Consider the following 19,207-nt stretch of genomic DNA (forward strand, 5'->3'; position numbering starts at 1 on the left):
CATAATTTTAATAATAGAAAGAAAAACTTAAAAATATTGAAAATGCATGAAATTGGCACCAGAAATTAGCCTTCTCAAAACAGTCTAAAACCGTCTAAATCACCAAATACCGTCTAAAAAACAGTCTTTTTGAGGGCACAAAGCGTCTAAAAATAGTCGACTATTTTGTACAAAAAAACAGTCTAAGTTTCCCAACCCTAAATATCACCAGACAAGTAAGGTAAATGTAGCAAGCGTTCCCAGTTATATCCTGAACAAATACAACTTGCTCATCAGCTGTTCGTTAAGTGGTTGATTATAAATATTTACCATTGAAATAGTAGAAATAGAAACTTGTGTCAGTCCTCCTCAAGCAAAACAAATTAAATTAATGCCATAGTTATCATTGCATATAATCAAGAGAACAACTTTAAGATGATAAAATTATAAATACAATTAAGGAAGGGTCACAATTTGTTTAAATATTTATTAAAACAAGCATGTGTACTGTTTTAATCATGACTGTGTTTGTGTTGGGTTCTGCAGTTGATTGACACTTGGTGCGGAATTGGAAGGCTCTATAGGTTGTGTTCCAACTATTATTATGTGATGTGTGACACGTCATTATTAATGCAGGCTGCGTCCAATGGGCCGTATGGGGTAGTTGCTCTCTGCGAACTTTTGCATTCGCCACACACACGTTTTATGCATTATAGATAGTGCGAGCTTTCCAGGGGTCCGACAACCAGAGAGAGCACCTGTCTGGGGGACTGCGGTGCCGTTGGGTCTGTGTGCGACGTAAAGTTGCTTGTAAAACGCGTCCGAAACCGTTTCAAGCCGCCTGTTGGTCTGGTTTGCATTTAATGGTGAATGCGTATCGACAAACTCGACCGTCGACGGACCCGCTGCTTAAAACTTCTTGTGCACTTAGCACGGACGCATTCATGCCACACTGGAGATACGATTTAAAGGATTATCGAGACATCAAAAAGATAAGGAACTTTGCTGAGTGGGGAGTTGCATCAATAAGATTATTAACGGGTTTGATCTTAGAGTGCTGTATATGGAATTTAAACCAGACTATTTCTTCTCTACTTTAGTCAGGTAATATTTAAAAATCTAATTAATACTCCTTGTTAGGGGGTGGAGAGCCTACGCATGAGTTGCGACCTCAACAATTTCCCCATTTAAACACTGTTTAAAGATGATTTATTTTAAAGAAAGGAGAGATTTATTAACGATTGATGTAAAGTTATTTTTGGCTCTACTTTTTGCTTATGATTGCATTGTTAAATTATAATAATAAATATAGCGATAAAACATCAACATGTCTGATACGCAGCTTTTTTAGGTCGTCCTTTTTGCAGCGCAGAAGGCTCTACCCAAATCAATTTTAATGATTTTCTTTATCAGGCCAAATCCTTAGTAGAAAAAATGTGTTTTATAATGTTAAATTGCATCTTGATGTTCTAACAGAACCGTCGCGAAGGGTTAGCTCTTATTTAGCAATCGCTCGCCCTTTCATGGTACATTTATTGGCTGCATTTGCTATTATCTTTGGCTGAAAACCAAGACGAATAGAGAAGAGATGCCCCGAGCGACAAGAATAAATTCTTCTCGAGGCTAAAATTGCGCAATCTATCACGCAAATTGACTATTTTCTCGCAACTCGACCGTCTCCCACGGTGTGACTCAAGAGTAACACGTTGACGTCGCGTTTAGGCTGAAAAATCGACCGTGCAAATTCTGCACGCACGTACAAATTCGAGAGCGAATCAGCCGCGCAGTCATTTGTATCAGTCTGTGCTGTCATTTTGCTCGTGCACCATTCTTTGTCGCTTGTCGGCGAAATTTATCTCGCAAGGCATATTTGCTGCGAGTTTGGAGAGCGAGCGGGTGAGCAGGCGACGCGTGCCCTTTGCAAAGTTTCCGGCAAACTGCTAGACACGCATGTAGTTAGTCCTCCGCCGTCGATGTTGCTGTTTGAAATTCGAATCTGTGCGCCAGATTGTGTCATTAAAGCGCGTGCGGCCGATTTTGACGAGATACTGTTAGCGCTCCAGTTTTAGTGAGATAGAGCGAGAGAGAAAGAGAGAATCAGAACCTCCTCGTGAAGAGGCCTTCAGGAGAGACCTCTTGACGAAAAGGGCCGTCGCCAAGCGCGAAATAAAATAGTTGACGCCGGTGCTCGCACTTAGAACATTTTTGACAAGCTTAGCAAATGGGATTTTTATCGGTTTTCGTCGTGCACTTGCAAGTCGATCGTTTTGGTAAAGAATGAGAAGAAAAACGCTGCAATGCGTCAATCTTACACAAAAGTTCTTGCACCTCTGTCCTGAAAAGCTTTGTTATTCTATTTGTTTTGGCAGGTTTTTTTATCAAGAAACGTGTTCAATTTATTTCAAACAGGGGGTAGCTCTTGTTTATAAGTTAGCAAGAATATCGGAAAACAATCATTCAAAATTATTCCGATAGCAAATTGCGAGCTTTCCTTGGAAATTTAAAATTTAGATTGATTCGACCAAATCTTGCATAAACTCGACAAGAAAGGTTAGTAATTTTTCTTTCGGTTCTGCAAAAGGCATTTAAAACTGAACAATGCTACTGAAAAAAAATATTTTCAAGCTAACTGCCATGAGGAAAATAGCAAGGTCGAAGTTGCTGTCGCACACAGAGCACGTTGCTGGATGGCCCGCAATCAATTAACTTTTGTCATGCTCAATAGGTAACGTCCAGATCTTACATACCAAGCTATTGAAAGCCTTATCTCGCTTTGCTACAGCGCACGATCTGCAAAAAGCTATATGAAACAAAATAACTGAAAAGATAAAACAACTTGCATGGGAAATGGTGAAACTTCTTATTCCGCTATAGAAACATTTTATGGTACACAAGCTGAATAATTCCAATCTCTGTAACACAACAATTTTTAATGTTTTTTGTAAACTTTTGAAAGTTAAAAAAATTGAAGACTAGAATAGAAACAAACTTCAACCTGGTAACTTTTTCAAAGAAACACATCTAACAAGAAAGTTCACTTAAATTTACGACAATGTCAGCCCATAATAAACTCGCAGAACATTGACGTTAAAGTATACATGTATACACTATGCGCAACAAAAGTAATATTTGACGTGCAGTGTTACTTTATTGCCGCTCACGTCGCAATGTTTTAGAGGTCCTGAGCACGCAGCGCTCGTTGCTGCTCAAAAGTGGTCGCTTCGAACGACTCAATGACAGGCCTCGCAGCAGGCAGATTGTGTTTTTAAACGAATTTAGGGTAAACTCGCGACAGTGCGTGCATAATCAAAAGGCAGAGACTGAACGGAGGCACTTTCGCTCTCGCCGTCGTCGCCTCCGCGCTACCCGCGGAGAATATATATGTGTGTGTATGTTTGCATGGGCGAGACGAGCGCGTTTAGTTTGGCTCGAGTCAATTTTCCTCTTCATCATAATGGAGTGGTGTGAGCGCCACCAGCATCATCATCATCATCATCATTTTTCACACGGAACTAATAACGCAACGCAGGATAGCGCTGAAGCAAGCGAGAGCCTGATTCACTCTCGAGTGCCGTTTCAGCCGTAATTTCCCTTCTCATTGTCATCAGAAGCGTTTATTCCCAGGGAATTTCACCAGTGGATTGCAAGTGGCTGCCAAGTCTTGGCTGTCTCGCTTGGGGAAAATTAATAAGAGTTGAGATATTAGAAAGCTGCTGATCCCTCCGCAGGCTTTTCCGGAAAGGATTTGTTTTCTTCTTTTGATTTGCTCAACTTTTCACCGTGCAAAAAAGAAAGAGCATTACTTATGTCTCAGCTGTCTTCGTTTTTGCAATTTCCGTGGCTCTGCGCCACACGAAGACAGGTCCCACTGAACTAATGTAAATTGGGTCCCAACAGAAAGTAATAAAGCAGGTCAGAACAAAATAAAAGCTCTTGCGATCATTGCTTTTGTTAAACTAATTAAATGCTCGTATAGGCACTTCTGTCTCTTATAAGTGTTATTTTATGACCTTTTATTTTATGCGCTTTTCACAGGGGTCTGTAGAGTCCATGGAAAACCCAATTGAACTTGATTAAACCAATCAATCGCGCATACAGTCCACTGTAATCACATTTAATTTAATCCAGGCTAATGATCTGATTTGTACTCAGCTACTAAAACCGTTTGGATTTAAACTGGGGATTTTAGATTATCAGGATTATCAGCAATTTTTCTGAGCTTTCAATAATTACGGGATCATCGTTTGAGTACGAACCGTTCAATATAATCTTTTTTAATAAGAGGCAAGTGGCCCTTGAGTGGGCTGGGTCCCTGTGCGGCCTTGTGCGCCCATGTTATCCGTTCGCGGTGTTATTGGGACCCGGGTTGCAGCATTCGTGCTAGTGCAGTGAGCGCCCTTCCCGGTCCTCGGACAGGGATAAAAGGAGCAAAAAAATAAACTAAAATCATTTAAACTTTAAAAAAACATCTAAATTCTAAAAGCGACTAAATCAACTAATATAGAGTGCAAGTTTTTGGCACTAAAAGAAATATGTTATTCAGCACAAAATATTTTTGTTCCATTTACCCCTCCATTTTTTTGGTGCATGACATAAAGTCGATGAAATTGCAAATGTGTAGAATTTTTTTGCTATCATTGACTGTGTTGTTGTTGACTGACATTGTTCTTTTGCGTGGGATCCATGTGAAGTATTTAGTTTGAATTGAAGTGCCTATTCTTGTTTCGAACTGAAGGTTATATTATCCAATTTAATAATTGAAAATCAAAGTTTTGAGAATCACCCCCTGCAGCAACAGAGATTTCTTGCGTCCATGCTCATCAGCAAAGTGACTGGATTGAAAACGCTATAAAAGGCCGGAACCCTTGCTGGGCTAAATGAAACTTTTAATTAACCCGCCGTGCATTGAAGTAAGAAAGGCAGGATCGTCTGGGGGTGCTGTAAAAAGTGGAACATTTGCCAGCGCCCCAGTGCCGTTTTATGGGGATGCGAGTGGCGTGAGCGCGAGATGCACCGGCGGCGAAACTTTTCCAAATCGCAGGAAGCCGGCAATGCTAATCTGCATTTTATAATTTAATGGCTCTCCGGTCGGCTTTGCGCTAAGTAAGCAAGCAAACTTTATCTCGACGGCACCAGCAGAGAATAATGAGCTGAACGCGAGCGAAAGTATTGTTCGTCCTTTCCGCTATTAATTTCCTCTGGCGTTGGATGAATAATTTTCCGTCCTCGCCGAGAGATAATTTCAATTTTGATGACACACGCCCATTTTCGCGAGTCTCTAGCTGCTGCTGCTGCGGGCGGTCACTGGTCCACGCGACGCGGCCTGAGTGGGTCATTTCTGGGTTGTGCCGGCGAATAAATCTTTTCGATGCTATCGACCCAACTGCCTCGTGCGGCACTTCCTGTTTGCTCGGCCGTCGCTCTCTTTTTTGTTCTCTCCGCTGTTTATCCGTCTTTTGGCGTTGAGCGCGCAAAAACGCGTTTTTATCCGTGATGACGGAGATAATAATTTGCTGCGCTCGGGCTTTCATCCGTCCGACCTTTCGGAACACGCCTCAAATTTTGAAAGTTGGAAAAACAGCGTTTTTTGGGATGGCATAAAAAGGGTGTGTGGGATAAAACGAAGCTTTTCATGGAATTATGATGTTTGTTTAATTAAATGCGATGAATTCATTTAGAGATCAAAACGTTGCAGAATCTACAATGGTATTTTCGACTTGTCAATTAAATTTTATTTCTGTATCAACGCGAAATCAAAGCCTATTGTAACGTGATAATGGAAAAATGTTAAAAATACAATAGCGTTGATTGAATCGAAAGTTCGTGTATTAGCACTGATTGAAAATTAACTAATTTTCGACACGAAAATAATCAAAAGCTTTTTGTGCAACCTTCCGTGTTTTTTGTGTCTTGAACAAAAATAATGAGGAATGTTTCCGCATAAAAACGGTCCTTTGAAACGCGAGAGTGACGTGAGCTGAAATTGAATTCACACACTTTGGGGAAGGCGGAAAAGCGGATTTTCGGAAAAAAGCTTTTTCAATTTTACTGCGACGCCGATTGAGAGCCAATTATTGCGGACTTTGCGATTTCAATCGTGCGCATCGCCGTTTGGATTCGCGTCAAAGCAAACCGCTCGTTCACTCGCTCTACCTGCACTGAATAACAATTTTTTACCTTCCGTCAATTTGATGAGATGATGGGAATTTCTGGTTATTTTTTCAGCTGGTGCCGGGCTTTTAGCGTCGTTACTAACAGCTTTTGATTTGCACCACGATTGCCATTTTATTGCTTTTTTGTCAACTCCATTATTGTTGGCCATCAATGCATATTCACTCAATTCAAAAAGGGAAGTAAACCAATATTCGCAGATCGATTTCACAAAAAAATCATTGTTCAAAAGACTTTAAAAAGTCTTGATTGATTGTTTGATACAAGTTTTTCCCGCATATCTGACTTAAGAAAGCCCGAGTTTTCAGAATTTTAAGCATGCGTCAAGTGTTTTTTTTAACTTTGGTGCCTGTTCCGCAAATTTTTCCTCATCGTCGTAATAATTTCAGTAGAGTAGCCACTCTTGCAGTGCGCAAATTTAATTAACTCCCAAAGTACCAGAGGCAACCGCCGACGGCAACTTAAGAAAGCACTATATTCATTGTCGTGCGTTTGCCCCGGCGAAAGAGGTAATGTGAGTTATGCAACCCGCTCGTCTGTTACGTCTAGCCGGTTGCTCGCTGCGTAAAATAAACTAGGAGTGATACAGTCGTGCAGCCCTTCGCTCCGGCGTTGAAAACTAATGATACATATCATCTGATTATGCGATCAAACAACGAGCTAGTGTTAATCCTGCAAAATGGGCTGCACAATGGAATCCAGTCGACGGTTCGCAGCAGTTAAAGGTAATTGCGCCCCGGGAGGGAGGGAGGCGACGGCTGCGCCATTGATTCGCGCCCGTGTTTGTTCAATTCGATCAGTTTTATTACCAGCAAGTTTGCCTTTCCGCTGATTTATTCTCGTGACACGAGAGAGAGTGAGAGGATCGTGCGTTAAGCCTTTGATAAGACACTGAAGAACGTTTTATTCACGCGAGAATTGATTATCCAGGAGCAGTTGTTTGCGCATGAATGTCCTTTTTATTAGGCGGTCCGATCTATTGCATTATTGTGTTTGCTGCTGACTAAACGCTTTTTATTTGCCATGTTATGCAAAACAGTGTGTGTATGTTTTGCCAAGTCACTGTGTTCTCCTCTGCATATATGCAAAAAAGATAATCGCTGAAATGTATTTTTTTACCAATCTCGTATATCAACGAGTGTGTTGTTGTTTTAACGGTTGTCCTTTCAATAGCAAAAAAGTATTTTCTGGAAATATTTTTCCTGAATGATTGATTTACTAGTTCCATTTTTTCCCATCAAATAATATAGAAGAAATGGGTAATTTAAAATATAATTATTTCGTAATAAGTATTTTACTAGTTTCCAAAGACTCCAATTTAATTTCTTTAATTTCATAATATGAACCTTCCTGAGATGGAAAAAGATTATATAATGAAATTAAAGAAATCTGCATTAATTTCGTTTGGTTTTCATCCTACATTTCTCCCTTTTTTGAGGTAAAAACCTGAAAGTTCTCCAATGCAAAATACAGCATAACCGTAAAATCTTTTTATCCGCGATTTTGCTTATTAACCGGACGCTAAACGAAAATTTATGTGCACTAATTGTGAATTTCAGCAGGGAGCTGTAAAATATCACAAAATCTGCCGGACAAGACTCATTAATCGACGTCACGGCAAAGTACACGGTGCTGATTACTGCAGGGAATGGCCAGCTGACTGGATTATGCTGTAATTATAAGAGTTTCCAGCGCTTATTATTTTTTGATAGCGTGGAATCCGGCCGAGGGACGCGAAGGGTTGCGGGTCCTCACTCAGCTGCACGCCGGCGTTCATTATTCACCAGTATTTGACATTTTTGGAGCACGCTCTACTCGTTCCTCGGCGAAATTGGATTCCGCGGTGCTCGGCTCGCAGATTATCGGATTTGACGCCTAATGGGCGCGAGGGCCAATTAAAAATTACTCACTAATCAACAGCAAGCGCAATCCAAATTTCCCGGCGGAGGCGGCGGGCGGAAAAACGCGGCGAAAAACGGCGAGTGCACATGAGGAATCCCGGCCGGGGTAATAAACAGCCGAGTTTTCTCATTACGAGCGGAATTTTTCGCAAAGCTGGCGTGAGGATATGCCAAATATTCCCACTTTAATTCCGAGTGTGTCACCCCGTGCGCTTTTTCCTGCCGCTGCGCTGCCGCTTTTTAATTTGACGCGCCCGCCCTCCCGCCCGCTCTCGTCGGTCGGCCGCTGCTTTTTGCGTTTCGAGAGAGCGGCAATATTGACCTGCCACGCGAGCGAATTTACAGCCTTACAGGTGTCTCTTGCCGGCGCGCGGATTTATTTTTAAAGGGCCACGGGTTATCTGCATCCGCGTGTAAGAAAAGAGTGTATGTGTTCGTGCTTGCGCGGGAAACACACCCTTCTGAAATATTCATCGCGGTCTCCCTTCTTTTCTTATCCTTTGTCTCGGCGCCAAACTTTTCTCGCCATTGATTGACCCACGTATGTCAAATGGTCCGCGAAGATTTCCGCTCTCGCTGGTTGTGTTCGTGCTGCGATGCAAACCATCTGAGACCCAGCGGAGAGGAGATGAGACCGGAATGGTGGCCATGCGGCCCTGTGGGAATGTGCGTGCACGGCTCGAGATTGCGTTCAGCGGAGGAAGCAATCCGTCCCCAGTTTGGCCTACGCTTTGACTTTGTAAGTTTTCTCGCACAAGGGGCACAAGATGCTGCTGCAATCACTGACTTGACATCCGAGAGGAAGAAATGAGAACGTTCTGAAGCGAATCCAATTAAATTAATCCACCAGCAGTGACCTCATCTTCGTAAAATTTATAAATGTTCTTCCGCAATGCAAACAGCATAATATGTTGTCACACAAGGCTCTTAATGAGAAGTTTATTTGCTTTGGAACACACTAACACAGCCCGTTTAATGTTGACTGAAAAGAGTCGGCTGGATTGACCCTGTGATCAAAGGAATGAAGACTTTCTCGCCCTGAATAAGCAGTTTTCTAACTAGATGGTGTGTTTTCAATCTTTTTGGCACATCAGATGAGACTCTTGACTCTCATTGCAAGTGCTGCGGTGCACGGACGCTGCATCAAAAGGATGAGGCATTCAAAGGAAAGCTTTTAAGATGAACTTTTTCTTGTTAATGGCAGTTCCAAGGTTAAATTGTATCAATTTTTATTTCTGTAGAAATTGTCTGAGCTGTCAGAAATATTGCAGGTAGTTGTCTATATTCGAATATAGCTTATAAAAGCGACAGGCAATTTCTCGGAACGAGTGTGGGGGGCGAGATAGAAAGAGAGAGGGGCAACAATTTTAAAAGCTGACAATCCCTTCGGTTTATTTATAGAATTTCCTTTCCAAGCTACCCAGTTAGAATACCCAATTTCCTTTTGCCGCTTTTCCGAGAGTACAAAACGATTCTCAGGATTTGCTTCATATGCCGGCCATCTGAGATCCTTCGGGGTCTAGAGGAACGGGAGAGAGAGAAGAGGCAATCAGGTTGCTCAGCCAACAGAAAATTAAGCCGGTCGGCGGGCAACGGGGGGCCGCAAATCAAACAATCGTTGCGCAGGTACAAAATAAAAGCCGAGGGGGCGTTTAACACGCTTGAATGCTGCCGGCGGCTCTATCGTGCGCGATTGCCAATAAACACGGCCTTGCTGGCTCTGATTTCCGAGTGTCGAAAAAGGCAGGCTGCTCTGCTCGTGATGGATTAAAACTCGGACGTCGGAAAGAGAGCGAGCGGGAGAGTCATGTTCAGCGTAGCTCGCAGCCTCAGCCCTGCTCCGCCGCGTTCACGGGCTAATAAAAAGGCGATCATTCATACTGCTCTAGCTGTTGCCGGGCCGTGTTTGCGGTGCTGGAAGCTTTTAAATACTCCAAAGGAGCAGGGGAGCACAGCGCTGGCAGCTTTGTTTTGCGGCTCGGAAACACTAGCCCCACTATATGTCACGCTGGTAAATTTAGTTTTCTGCTTAAATGGCCGGCCATTTTATCCTGCGAGCAGCGAAGAACCTCAAATCCCGTGCACACTAAATATTCTCTCTCCGTGAGCGCTTTGCGTCCCTCCGCAGTTCCCTGTTTTTTCCTCTGCACGCTGCTCTGGCTGGCTGTTGTTGCAGCTGCTGGTGAATTTAAGGCACCGCCTGACTTATGTCCTCGTGTCATTCTCTAAAAGGCGCCTCTTTAAAGGGGACACGGTGGCGCTTTATGACTCCTGTGCGAGCGTTCCGTCTTCCTTCGCGCAGACAAAGATGTCAGATTCCGAGGCAAACGGCTGCTCAACTATTTATGAAGTCGCCATGCACTCATGCAAGACGAAAATATTGCTTCCTCTCCGTTCCGATTCCTCCTACTCAGTGAAGAAATGAATATAAAAATATGTAACCCGCTGAGGGAAAGTTCGCAAGGTCGTTGCGAATTGCTTGTAGTTCACTCGAGAGAAGCTTTTTTGCAATTTGCAACAATAGAGGTACTGAAAGAGAAATGAAATTTCCCGCGGGATGTATTCGAGCAGCGCCGGGATGAGACGGGATTTCCAGAGTTAGGACGAGATCGTATTTTATCCCGGATTGTGAAAGGAAACACCGCTTTCACGTCTCACTCCTCTGCAGCCCTACAGTCAGCAAAATGCCCGAGCTTGGTGAGTCAGGACGCGCAAGATCGGACACGTGTCTTGCCCGCTTGAGTAGTCAATTAGGTTGCTCAGCTAACAGAAAATTAAGCCGACTGTTTGAGCAGGCCGCAAATCAAGCCAACAGCAAATATATGCCTAATGCAAACAAATCGGGTGAAACCGCCGGTAAAAAATTCAACAACGAGCGAGCGGAGGGTCGGTAAACTGCAGCAATCGCAGTTTCGGCCCACGCGCGCACCAAAAAGGTTAAAGTGCGTGAGATAAGCCGGGCAGTTGGCAACCGCAAAGTTCGGCTGAAAGACGAGACGGACGGAAAACCGCGCCACCCTAATGAATATCCTACTAAGCAAAACATCGTTGAAATCAAATTATACGCGCATCTGCCCGTCGGCACGCAGCCCTCTCGCAAGTCAAGAAAATAGCTTCATTAAGCTCCGCGCTCGACGCCTAAAGCGGGTGGAAAGGGGTGGAGTGGGGAAATTTCCCTACCTGGTCTCGGAATGTACAGGTTGAGGTAAAGGCAGTCCTCGCTGAAGTTGGCCAGCACGGGCAGGATCTTGCGCATCAGCGTGACCCGGCCCCTCGGCAGGTGCAGCAGCGCCTCCGGAGACGAAATCGTCACCTCGGGGGCAGTTTGGGGGCACGCCGGGGGCGCCACGTCTGCCATCTTGGGGCCGCGCCATCGTGACGGCGTCAGTGGCGGCATGTACCTGTAACAAAAGATGCAAATGATGACTTTTTGTCTTTGCAGAAAAGCGTAGCGTTGCAAAATTAAAAAGCATTACAATTTTTTAATAAAATTTGTTTAAGATGGATCTGCAATCCACGATTCATGGATAAATTTTGTACTGTTTTCTAACAAACTCTTAATAAAATTGGAAAACGCCTTAAGTTTACTCCGAGTGTCATACATATAAATTCCGAGAACATCAGCTCCAGTTTTCATGTGTTGATTAAGCAGCAAACATTATGTTCCTACTGAAAATTGTGATTTCTTTCAGCAGAGCAGAGGATAAACATATCTCAAAAGCCGCGTCGATAGGAATCGAAATCAATCGAAAAAAATTAGAAAGGTAATCCTTGTTTTGGAATTATGGAAAAAAATCCAGTCAGAATTGTTCGACCTACATTACTAACACTAGTTTTTTATGTCAGAAAGGTGGCTGCAAAGTTTGCATACTTTTTAATGGCAAGTTCTTTCTGCGCATACTTCTAAATATTATAATGTTTAACCGAAATTGGAAGGGAGACTTTTTTATCACGAGTTTCACAATTTAATTTTTAAGAAGTGACCTATCACCCCTGCGCTAGTGAGGAATATGAGTACAAATTCTGTGATAAACTAATGAACTCTAACCATTTCCTAGAGCGTGATAAGAACAATTGAACCCTGTCTCAAGCCACCAAAGCAAAAACAAGCAGTAATTAACGGTGATATAATCCTTATTATTTATCTTGTCTGTTTTACACTTTGAGTGCCTAATATAGAGTTTACATTAGAAGCAGCTTACTCGGTGTGCAGTGAGCTTTTTGTTTTTCCATATTTCTACAGAATATCCTGTTCTACTAGTTTCGACTATAGGTTGCAGCCCTAATTAATGAGCTTCCTTACCCCCATCTACGGGTAGTGCATCACATCAAACAACTTGAAAATAATGAAAATCTCGAGTGCACCTGCTTCTACAGGCACATACCAACAATTTTGTTTAATAAAGCTTGATCAAAATCAGTATTATATAAATTTGTTAAAAGTAGATGCTTTCTAGACCTTGATTGGCAAGTAAAATACTGCATTTTCTGAACAGCATCGGGGAACTTTTATCGTGTTATCGAAGAGTGACATGTCAGAAATGGGGACACGTGGTCGCCCGAGGTTTCCAACGTCCACTCTTTTCAGCGGCACATCCTGCCTGTGACAGCGTCAGAGTAATGGCCGCGAAATTCAGGGCGCCTTTTCGCCGCACAGGGTCGCAGGCCGCACGGACAAAGGGCCTCGAGTGATAGAGCAGTCATCTTCGGCACCGGAAGGAGGATAGAAAGAGGGCGAAGAAGGAGTGAGTGGGTTCGGCTCAGGCTATTGTGCGTCATGCAAAAAAGAAAAATTGATTTTATACACATATAGCTAGGGCCTGCCTGGTGTCTGTGTTGGCTGACTCGAGGGCGGAGTAAGTAAAGGAGCAGCCGCCGCCGCTTCAACCCGCTGTGCACAGATATAAATTAGGCCCTCGCCCGCCTCTGCTGCCGCTTGGCGCGGGGAAATGTAATTTCGGCGATCGTACTTTCCACAAGAATAATGCGCCTCTTTAAAAGCTATATTTCCACTTCGGGCGCAGTGTAAATCGTTTTCTGCGTCGCAACTTCTTCGGCCTGCACGCGCGCGTCGCACTTGCGAGCGAGAAGCATCGCGTTCTCCTCCGAGGATTGTAAAAATCGCGCCGCCAAAAGCGATTCCTTCGCAGCTTAGCTCTCAGGAGCAAAGTTAATTTGGCATTCATCCTGCATTCGTCGCAAAAAGTTTAGTTTAGCCCTTTCCCGCGAAAAAGGGGAGGGAGCACCGGCTCCGACAAAAACTTTTGCGCTGCTTTCCAGTCAAAGCTTTTAATGAAAAAGTATGCTCGCCTCTGCTTGCTCATCTTTCTCTCTAAATGCCTTAAATGAGTGACTAGAATAAATTTATTTGGCTTCTTGTGGTGATGGAATTAAAATCTTTCCTGGAATCTATTTAAAACATGTTACAAGGCCAAGCCTAAATTAAAAAATTTAGCCTCCAAATTGAGGAAGGAAAAATTATACCTGCAGCATGCTTTCCCTGTAAGATATAATTCTGCACCGCAGGAAATTTGAAGTCACCGGTAACAAATGTCTAAACGATTTTTTAAAGCAATCGGCATTCAAATTTACAACTATAACAATTATAAAAATACACGTTTATAAATGGATGACAGTTAATAATTACAAAATAGATAATATTCTCTTTCGAAAAAACAGTACAATCCTTTATTAAGATGAGTGTAGAAATAAATATTAACAATATCATAGCTATTAATTTCCAATTATTTTCAAATTAAAAATGGTGGCAATCAATGAACTGCAGGGAGCTGTGTTTCCAATCGTTTTATTCAAATATTTTGACGGATATGATAAAACCCCAAGTGGATTTACGCATTGATTCTTATAAACTGTCGAGGAAAATCATACACATCTTGCTTCAGTGCTTGAGGGAGCATTCCTTCGACATGTCAGTGTGTCATATCAAATCCATTTAAGACGTATATATGTCGAAAGATATTTGGCTTGTTACAATGCACGTGATATCAACGAGGACATCTTCATTGAGACGAGCTGAATGCTCCGAGGCAGAGTGACACAATTCCACGAAAGGCCCTCCTAATGGCAACGTCAGGGGGAATCTTTTCCAACTATTTGCAAGTGAAAGTGGCTCCTCTCCTCGAGACATATATGCATATTATCAAGAGAGTGAGCAGGCGAGCGTTCGTTATTTTTGCTAGCAAGCGAGTGAGAGAGAGAGAGAGAGAGAGAGAGAGAGAGAGAGAGAGAGCGCTGAGCATTAGAAAATTTGAATACCATCTGGAACTTCTTTGACTTTGTCCCGATAACGACAAAAGTTTTATATGCGCCATATCTCTGCTGCCAAGTGTGGCGCCGGTCCGACAACGACAGGAGAAAACTATCGAATTTGAGAACTTGCGCGCACGTACATAGCTCTCACCCGAAAGAAAATTTGTGTTGCTTATCTGTCTCAGCAATTGGATAGGTCGCCAACTAGGGGCATTTAAGAGCAAAATATGTTTGTTCGTATGATTACTATTTCTTGTTTATTTACATATAGTTGATGGAAAATAGAATGATATTTGAATAGAAAATTTTAAATTTAAGTAAAAAACATTTTGAAATAAAAACGTAATGTAATACAAGAGATGCACTGTGCAGCTGTCACGCAAAAGCTGTTAATTATTTGGAATTGGCTGGACTTTTAAGGATTTTAATTAATCAAACATGTCTTAAAAATAAAAAATTTTGTGGGGATGTTTAAAGTAAAACTTTACAGAAAATTTGGAAAATTTGTGTAAAAAATTTTCTACCGCAATTTGAAATACTATCTAAAAATTAGGAAAAAGCAAAAAAATGTCAGCTTTGCCATTCAACTTTGTGAGAAATTAACTCAGAAGTTCACATACCAATCAAGCGGCGGTCTTTGTCTCCTTATTGGAAATCATGATTTATTTCTCCAGAGGGAAAATTTAGATCGTGTCAAGATCAAAATCAAGCGAACCCCGTTTAATTTTTCGAGATACTAGGTAAAATCTGAAATTTAACTCTCTTCCTTGGTACTGATTTCATTATTACACATTGTAGAGACAAACTGTTGCTAAATTCCACAAACAATAAACTCAATGATGAACTGCTTGCTAAAGTCAATATTGCAAAATGTTCTTGCCTGAAAAGCTCTGCATTAATAAATGTTGGGAGCAATCGTTTATAGCACTGAATGTTAGGGTTGGTTCAAGGTTCAAGGTGGCTAGTTCAGCACTTAGAATTCTATCATTGAGCAGAGTAAACATGGATTTAACACATATTGCCACGAGAATTCTATTGTAAAACCACCTTCAGTCACGGCGAAGCGAAAGCTAAACACAGGCACCCACAATAGCGGTCTTTTCGGGACGCGCGCGTTGGAAACTGCTGGCGACACGGCGCGGGTATTGGGAAATTCTGGCGCAGCAAGTCCAATAACTCGCTCGTCGGCCAACTAGAACGACCCGAGCAGCCTCATTTGAATCCATCAACTGTGTCAACTCGTGTGCCAATGCTGCTGGAGCTGAATGCTCAATAACCAATACCGGCAGGCCGGCCCTCCACCTACGGTGGCCACAACTTAGGAACTCGAGCGTCGGCGGCGATTCCCATTAAAATGAATGTTTGCTCTCTCTCTCTCTCTCTCTCTCTCTCTCTCTCTCTCTCTCTCTCTCTCTCTCTCTCTCTCTCTCTCTCTCTCTCTTTCTCTCTCTCCGACCAAGAGAGCGAGCGGGCGGGCGTCCGTCCGGCGTGCACAAAGCGCTTTTTTGTACGCCCACCGTGCAGTGTATGCGAGCGCAGGCTTAAAGTGGACGGGAAGCGATTGCGGTGGAGCCAGTCGCCGAAAACTCGCTTGGTCAGTTTAAGTGGCCAGCCTGCCCTTTTGCATGAATTGTGAAGCTGGCCTTTTGGCAAATGCGCGCGCGTGTGTGTATGTAGGACTGCCGTAAAGAGATAAACACACATGCACGCGCTCTGCGGCTTCCGTCCGGCTGCCATACCGCGTAGATTATTCGCCAAGGGCTCGCGTGCTGATCGCGCCCTCCTACGCTGAGTTATGCCGAAAATTTTGGGGACGAGACTGTCCTTCCGCCTGAGGCTATCGTTAAATTGGCAGAAATACGAGCTTGGCGAGAGAAATTCATAATAAAAGTAAGTTATAGGCTGTAAAACAGTAGCTTTTACGCAAGTAACAAAGAAAACACATATATATTGATCTAAAAATGTTTTTTCTTATTACCATCAACCAGATTTAAAAATAAGATGAAATTATGCCTAAGGAAAACTTTCTATTATCTGCGGATGAGTGCTAGATAAACAAGTTTTTACAATTCGGTGAGCTGATAAAATTATGTATTTTTTGCATATATGCTGAAAAATATGTTTCTTTTCCCAATTTTCTGGCAAAGCCGTTTGAAATTTTGACTCAAACGTACCTAGTAGTTTTGCAATCCGCAAAAACTGGAAATTACCAAAATAAAGCTGGAATTTATGACAACTAACTTTGAAAAAATTGAAACCCTACCACAAGCATTCGAATTTTCTGTCAGAAATTTTAGGAAAAATCGCCAACGCATGAAAACTTTCCAGGTAGGAGAGAGTAACAAAGAGAATTCTTGTTTTACAAAATTCTCCGATATCCAGTCATCCACGTACGGAAATGCAAAGGCAGTAGGGAAAGTTCAGAAACTTGGGAACAACACGTTGGTGGTGAATTTCAAAACAGAGTGGTCATTTCCGAACAATGCACCCGCTGACTCTCTAAACGGAAGAAAAGTCGGAGCGGCTCTGGCAAAACGGCGAACGTGCCGCAAATAAAGAGTTCTCCGCGTGTAAATATTTAAAGGAGTGTTGCGTGCCCGAAATAATGCTGGCGAACCAACGACCCTGCAAAAATCTTAATGCGAGCTGCTGAAAGTTTGAAAAGGAAGTCGAAGAACAGAGGCTGAGGCAGATTCCGAACGCGGGACGCCGGAAAAGTGAGCGCGCGCGAACATGAGCGTTCTCATGCAAAATTCAGGCGGCTCCGGAAGGCTGGCGCGTCGGCTTGTTTGCAAACTACCCGCCGGGCAAATTCGGCTGGATTGGCGACAGTCAGGCCAGGATTAGACACAGCGCGCACAGAGTAATAAGTATCTTCTTGGCAGCCAGATTAGCCGACAAAGTGCGCGCGACAACTCAAATTCGCACGGCACCTCTGTTCTTTATCGTTAGCTAGCGAATCGTGCTCTCTGCGTTTGAGTGAGTGAGTAAGAGCGTGTGTGTGTGTGTGTGTGTGTGTGTGTGTGTGTGTGTGTGTGTGTGTGTGTGTGTGTGTGTGTGTGTGTGTGTGTGTGTGTGTGTGTGTGTGTGTGAGCATGCGAGAGAGAGAGAGAGAGAGAGAGAGAGAGAGAGAGAGAGAGAGAGAGAGAGAGAGAGAGAGAGAGAGAGAGAGAGAGTGAGAGAGAGAGAGAGAGAGAGAACGCTCGGAGCAGCTAATCCGGCCGCCATTGTCGATTACCGGGACTTCATAAGGAGGACGGCCGGCGCGCTCGCGTTGTACTCGGGCTCATTAAGGATTTGCTGTCGTCAAATATTTGCGCCTGAAAGTCGACGTGATTTGCACCTCGGCGCGCGAACAAAAGCAGCGTTAAAAGTCAAAGGACTGGAAATGCCTCTTGAATAATCAACAGACTGGAGAGAAGCGTCTTTTCGCCAAGTTTTGTTCCTTGTTTCAGTGGTCCCTGCGTGCGACGGGAAATAAAACGCGAGGGATTTCTAAAGTTTCAGTTCTTTGTGGGAAGCGATGGCGAACGCAGAGACGAAGACTTAATTGAGCAAAAGCTGCCAGTTTCTAAGGGAAAATGTGAATACATTTTGTTTCTCTTAGTTTCGTTGTCTTGTTGTACGAAATCTTGTTTGTCTGTGGAAAGCAGCAATTTTCTTTAATTAATTATTCTTTGGAGACATAAATTCACTTTAATAATTATTACGGTATCTCACTTTGTCTTTGCTCACGTTGTTTGCAGCAACTACTGCTTTCACCATTTAATTGGAATCAGTTTTATTTGTGCTTGAAGATAAAAAAAGATAATAATTGAAAAAGTCTAACATGTTAAAAAATCCAAAGATGTATGTAATTTAAAAAAAATCTATCATTTGGACGTATTATAGTGTCCGGCTGCAAAACGTGAATACAATAATTTTGTCGCCCAATTGGGGTACAGCATTTCTACAACAAAAGTAATTAGGGAGTATACTTGAGGTCTCTGTATGAATATTTCAGTGACCAAAACAGTGCCTGCCCCGCTACACGACAGTTTTCTTGTTTCCACGTGATTCAAATCTATTCAGACATGGACATTTTTCATGTTAATTTGAATCTTAAGCAGTTAAATGCTCTTGGTTTGATGGTTTTAAAGCCAAGCGCAGTTTATTGGGATTTACATGCCTCTTGAAACTATATATTTACGATTTTAGAGGATTCGCAGTTGAGAGCAGTAAATGCTGCGGAAAAGAGTTCATTTTTTGCGTGGTGGTGCTCGGGCGTTTATATCGAAACAATCAATCCATGAGTGGCTTCTAACTAGATCGTAACTACGCCGGCACATTTTATTTGCTTATCTATCGCCGCCATAGAGAAGGAAGGCGCAAACATGCAGCATTCGCCACACTAACTGAAGCCACTCGCTGCTTTTTTATCTTTTGGCTTGGTGTGCCGAGCAAGCGAGATGACTTGTCTCTGGACAAGTTTTATGGCTTAGTTTCCATCCAATAAAAAGCCTGTCAGTTTGCGCGCGCGTCTATAAATTAAAACGTCCGTCTTCGGCGAGCCGCTTTTTTGGCGCGAAAATCGGACAGCTCGAGCAATTGATTCACTTGGCCGATGCGCAGCGTTTTGTTTTTGTTTGCTGAGAGGCAGCCCGGCTGAGTGACAATCCGCTAAGCGAGGCCCGACGCTGGCTGGACTTTTTCTTTTGTCTGCCCGACCAAATTCAATTAGGCTTTAATAGCGGATGCTCCCTCGAGATTTTGAATTCTCTTTTTACGGTCGTCTCTCGTTATCAGCCCTGATTTTTCTCGTCGTGCTCGCTTGAAAAACGTCGTATTCCATTACAGACCAACTGATTTTCAGGCTGAAATACGTATAAACGAGGCACGAAACTAGA

The 19,207-nt window shown here is 42.9% G+C and overlaps 1 protein-coding gene across 1 annotated transcript in view; it reads right to left on the reverse strand.

Moving 5' to 3' along the window:
* Positions 1–19,207, reverse strand: part of LOC135944027 (neuroligin-2-like) — a 73,379-nt gene that overhangs the window by 30,238 nt on the left and 23,934 nt on the right. Inside the window, exon 2 of the mRNA XM_065490706.1 lies at positions 11,232–11,452. Coding sequence (XP_065346778.1) covers positions 11,232–11,452 — 221 coding nt within the window. The remainder of the gene's footprint in view (positions 1–11,231; positions 11,453–19,207) is intronic.

The sequence above is a fragment of the Cloeon dipterum genome, chromosome 4, assembly GCF_949628265.1.
Source record: "Cloeon dipterum chromosome 4, ieCloDipt1.1, whole genome shotgun sequence".
In the NCBI taxonomy this organism is placed as follows: Eukaryota; Metazoa; Arthropoda; class Insecta; order Ephemeroptera; family Baetidae; genus Cloeon; species Cloeon dipterum.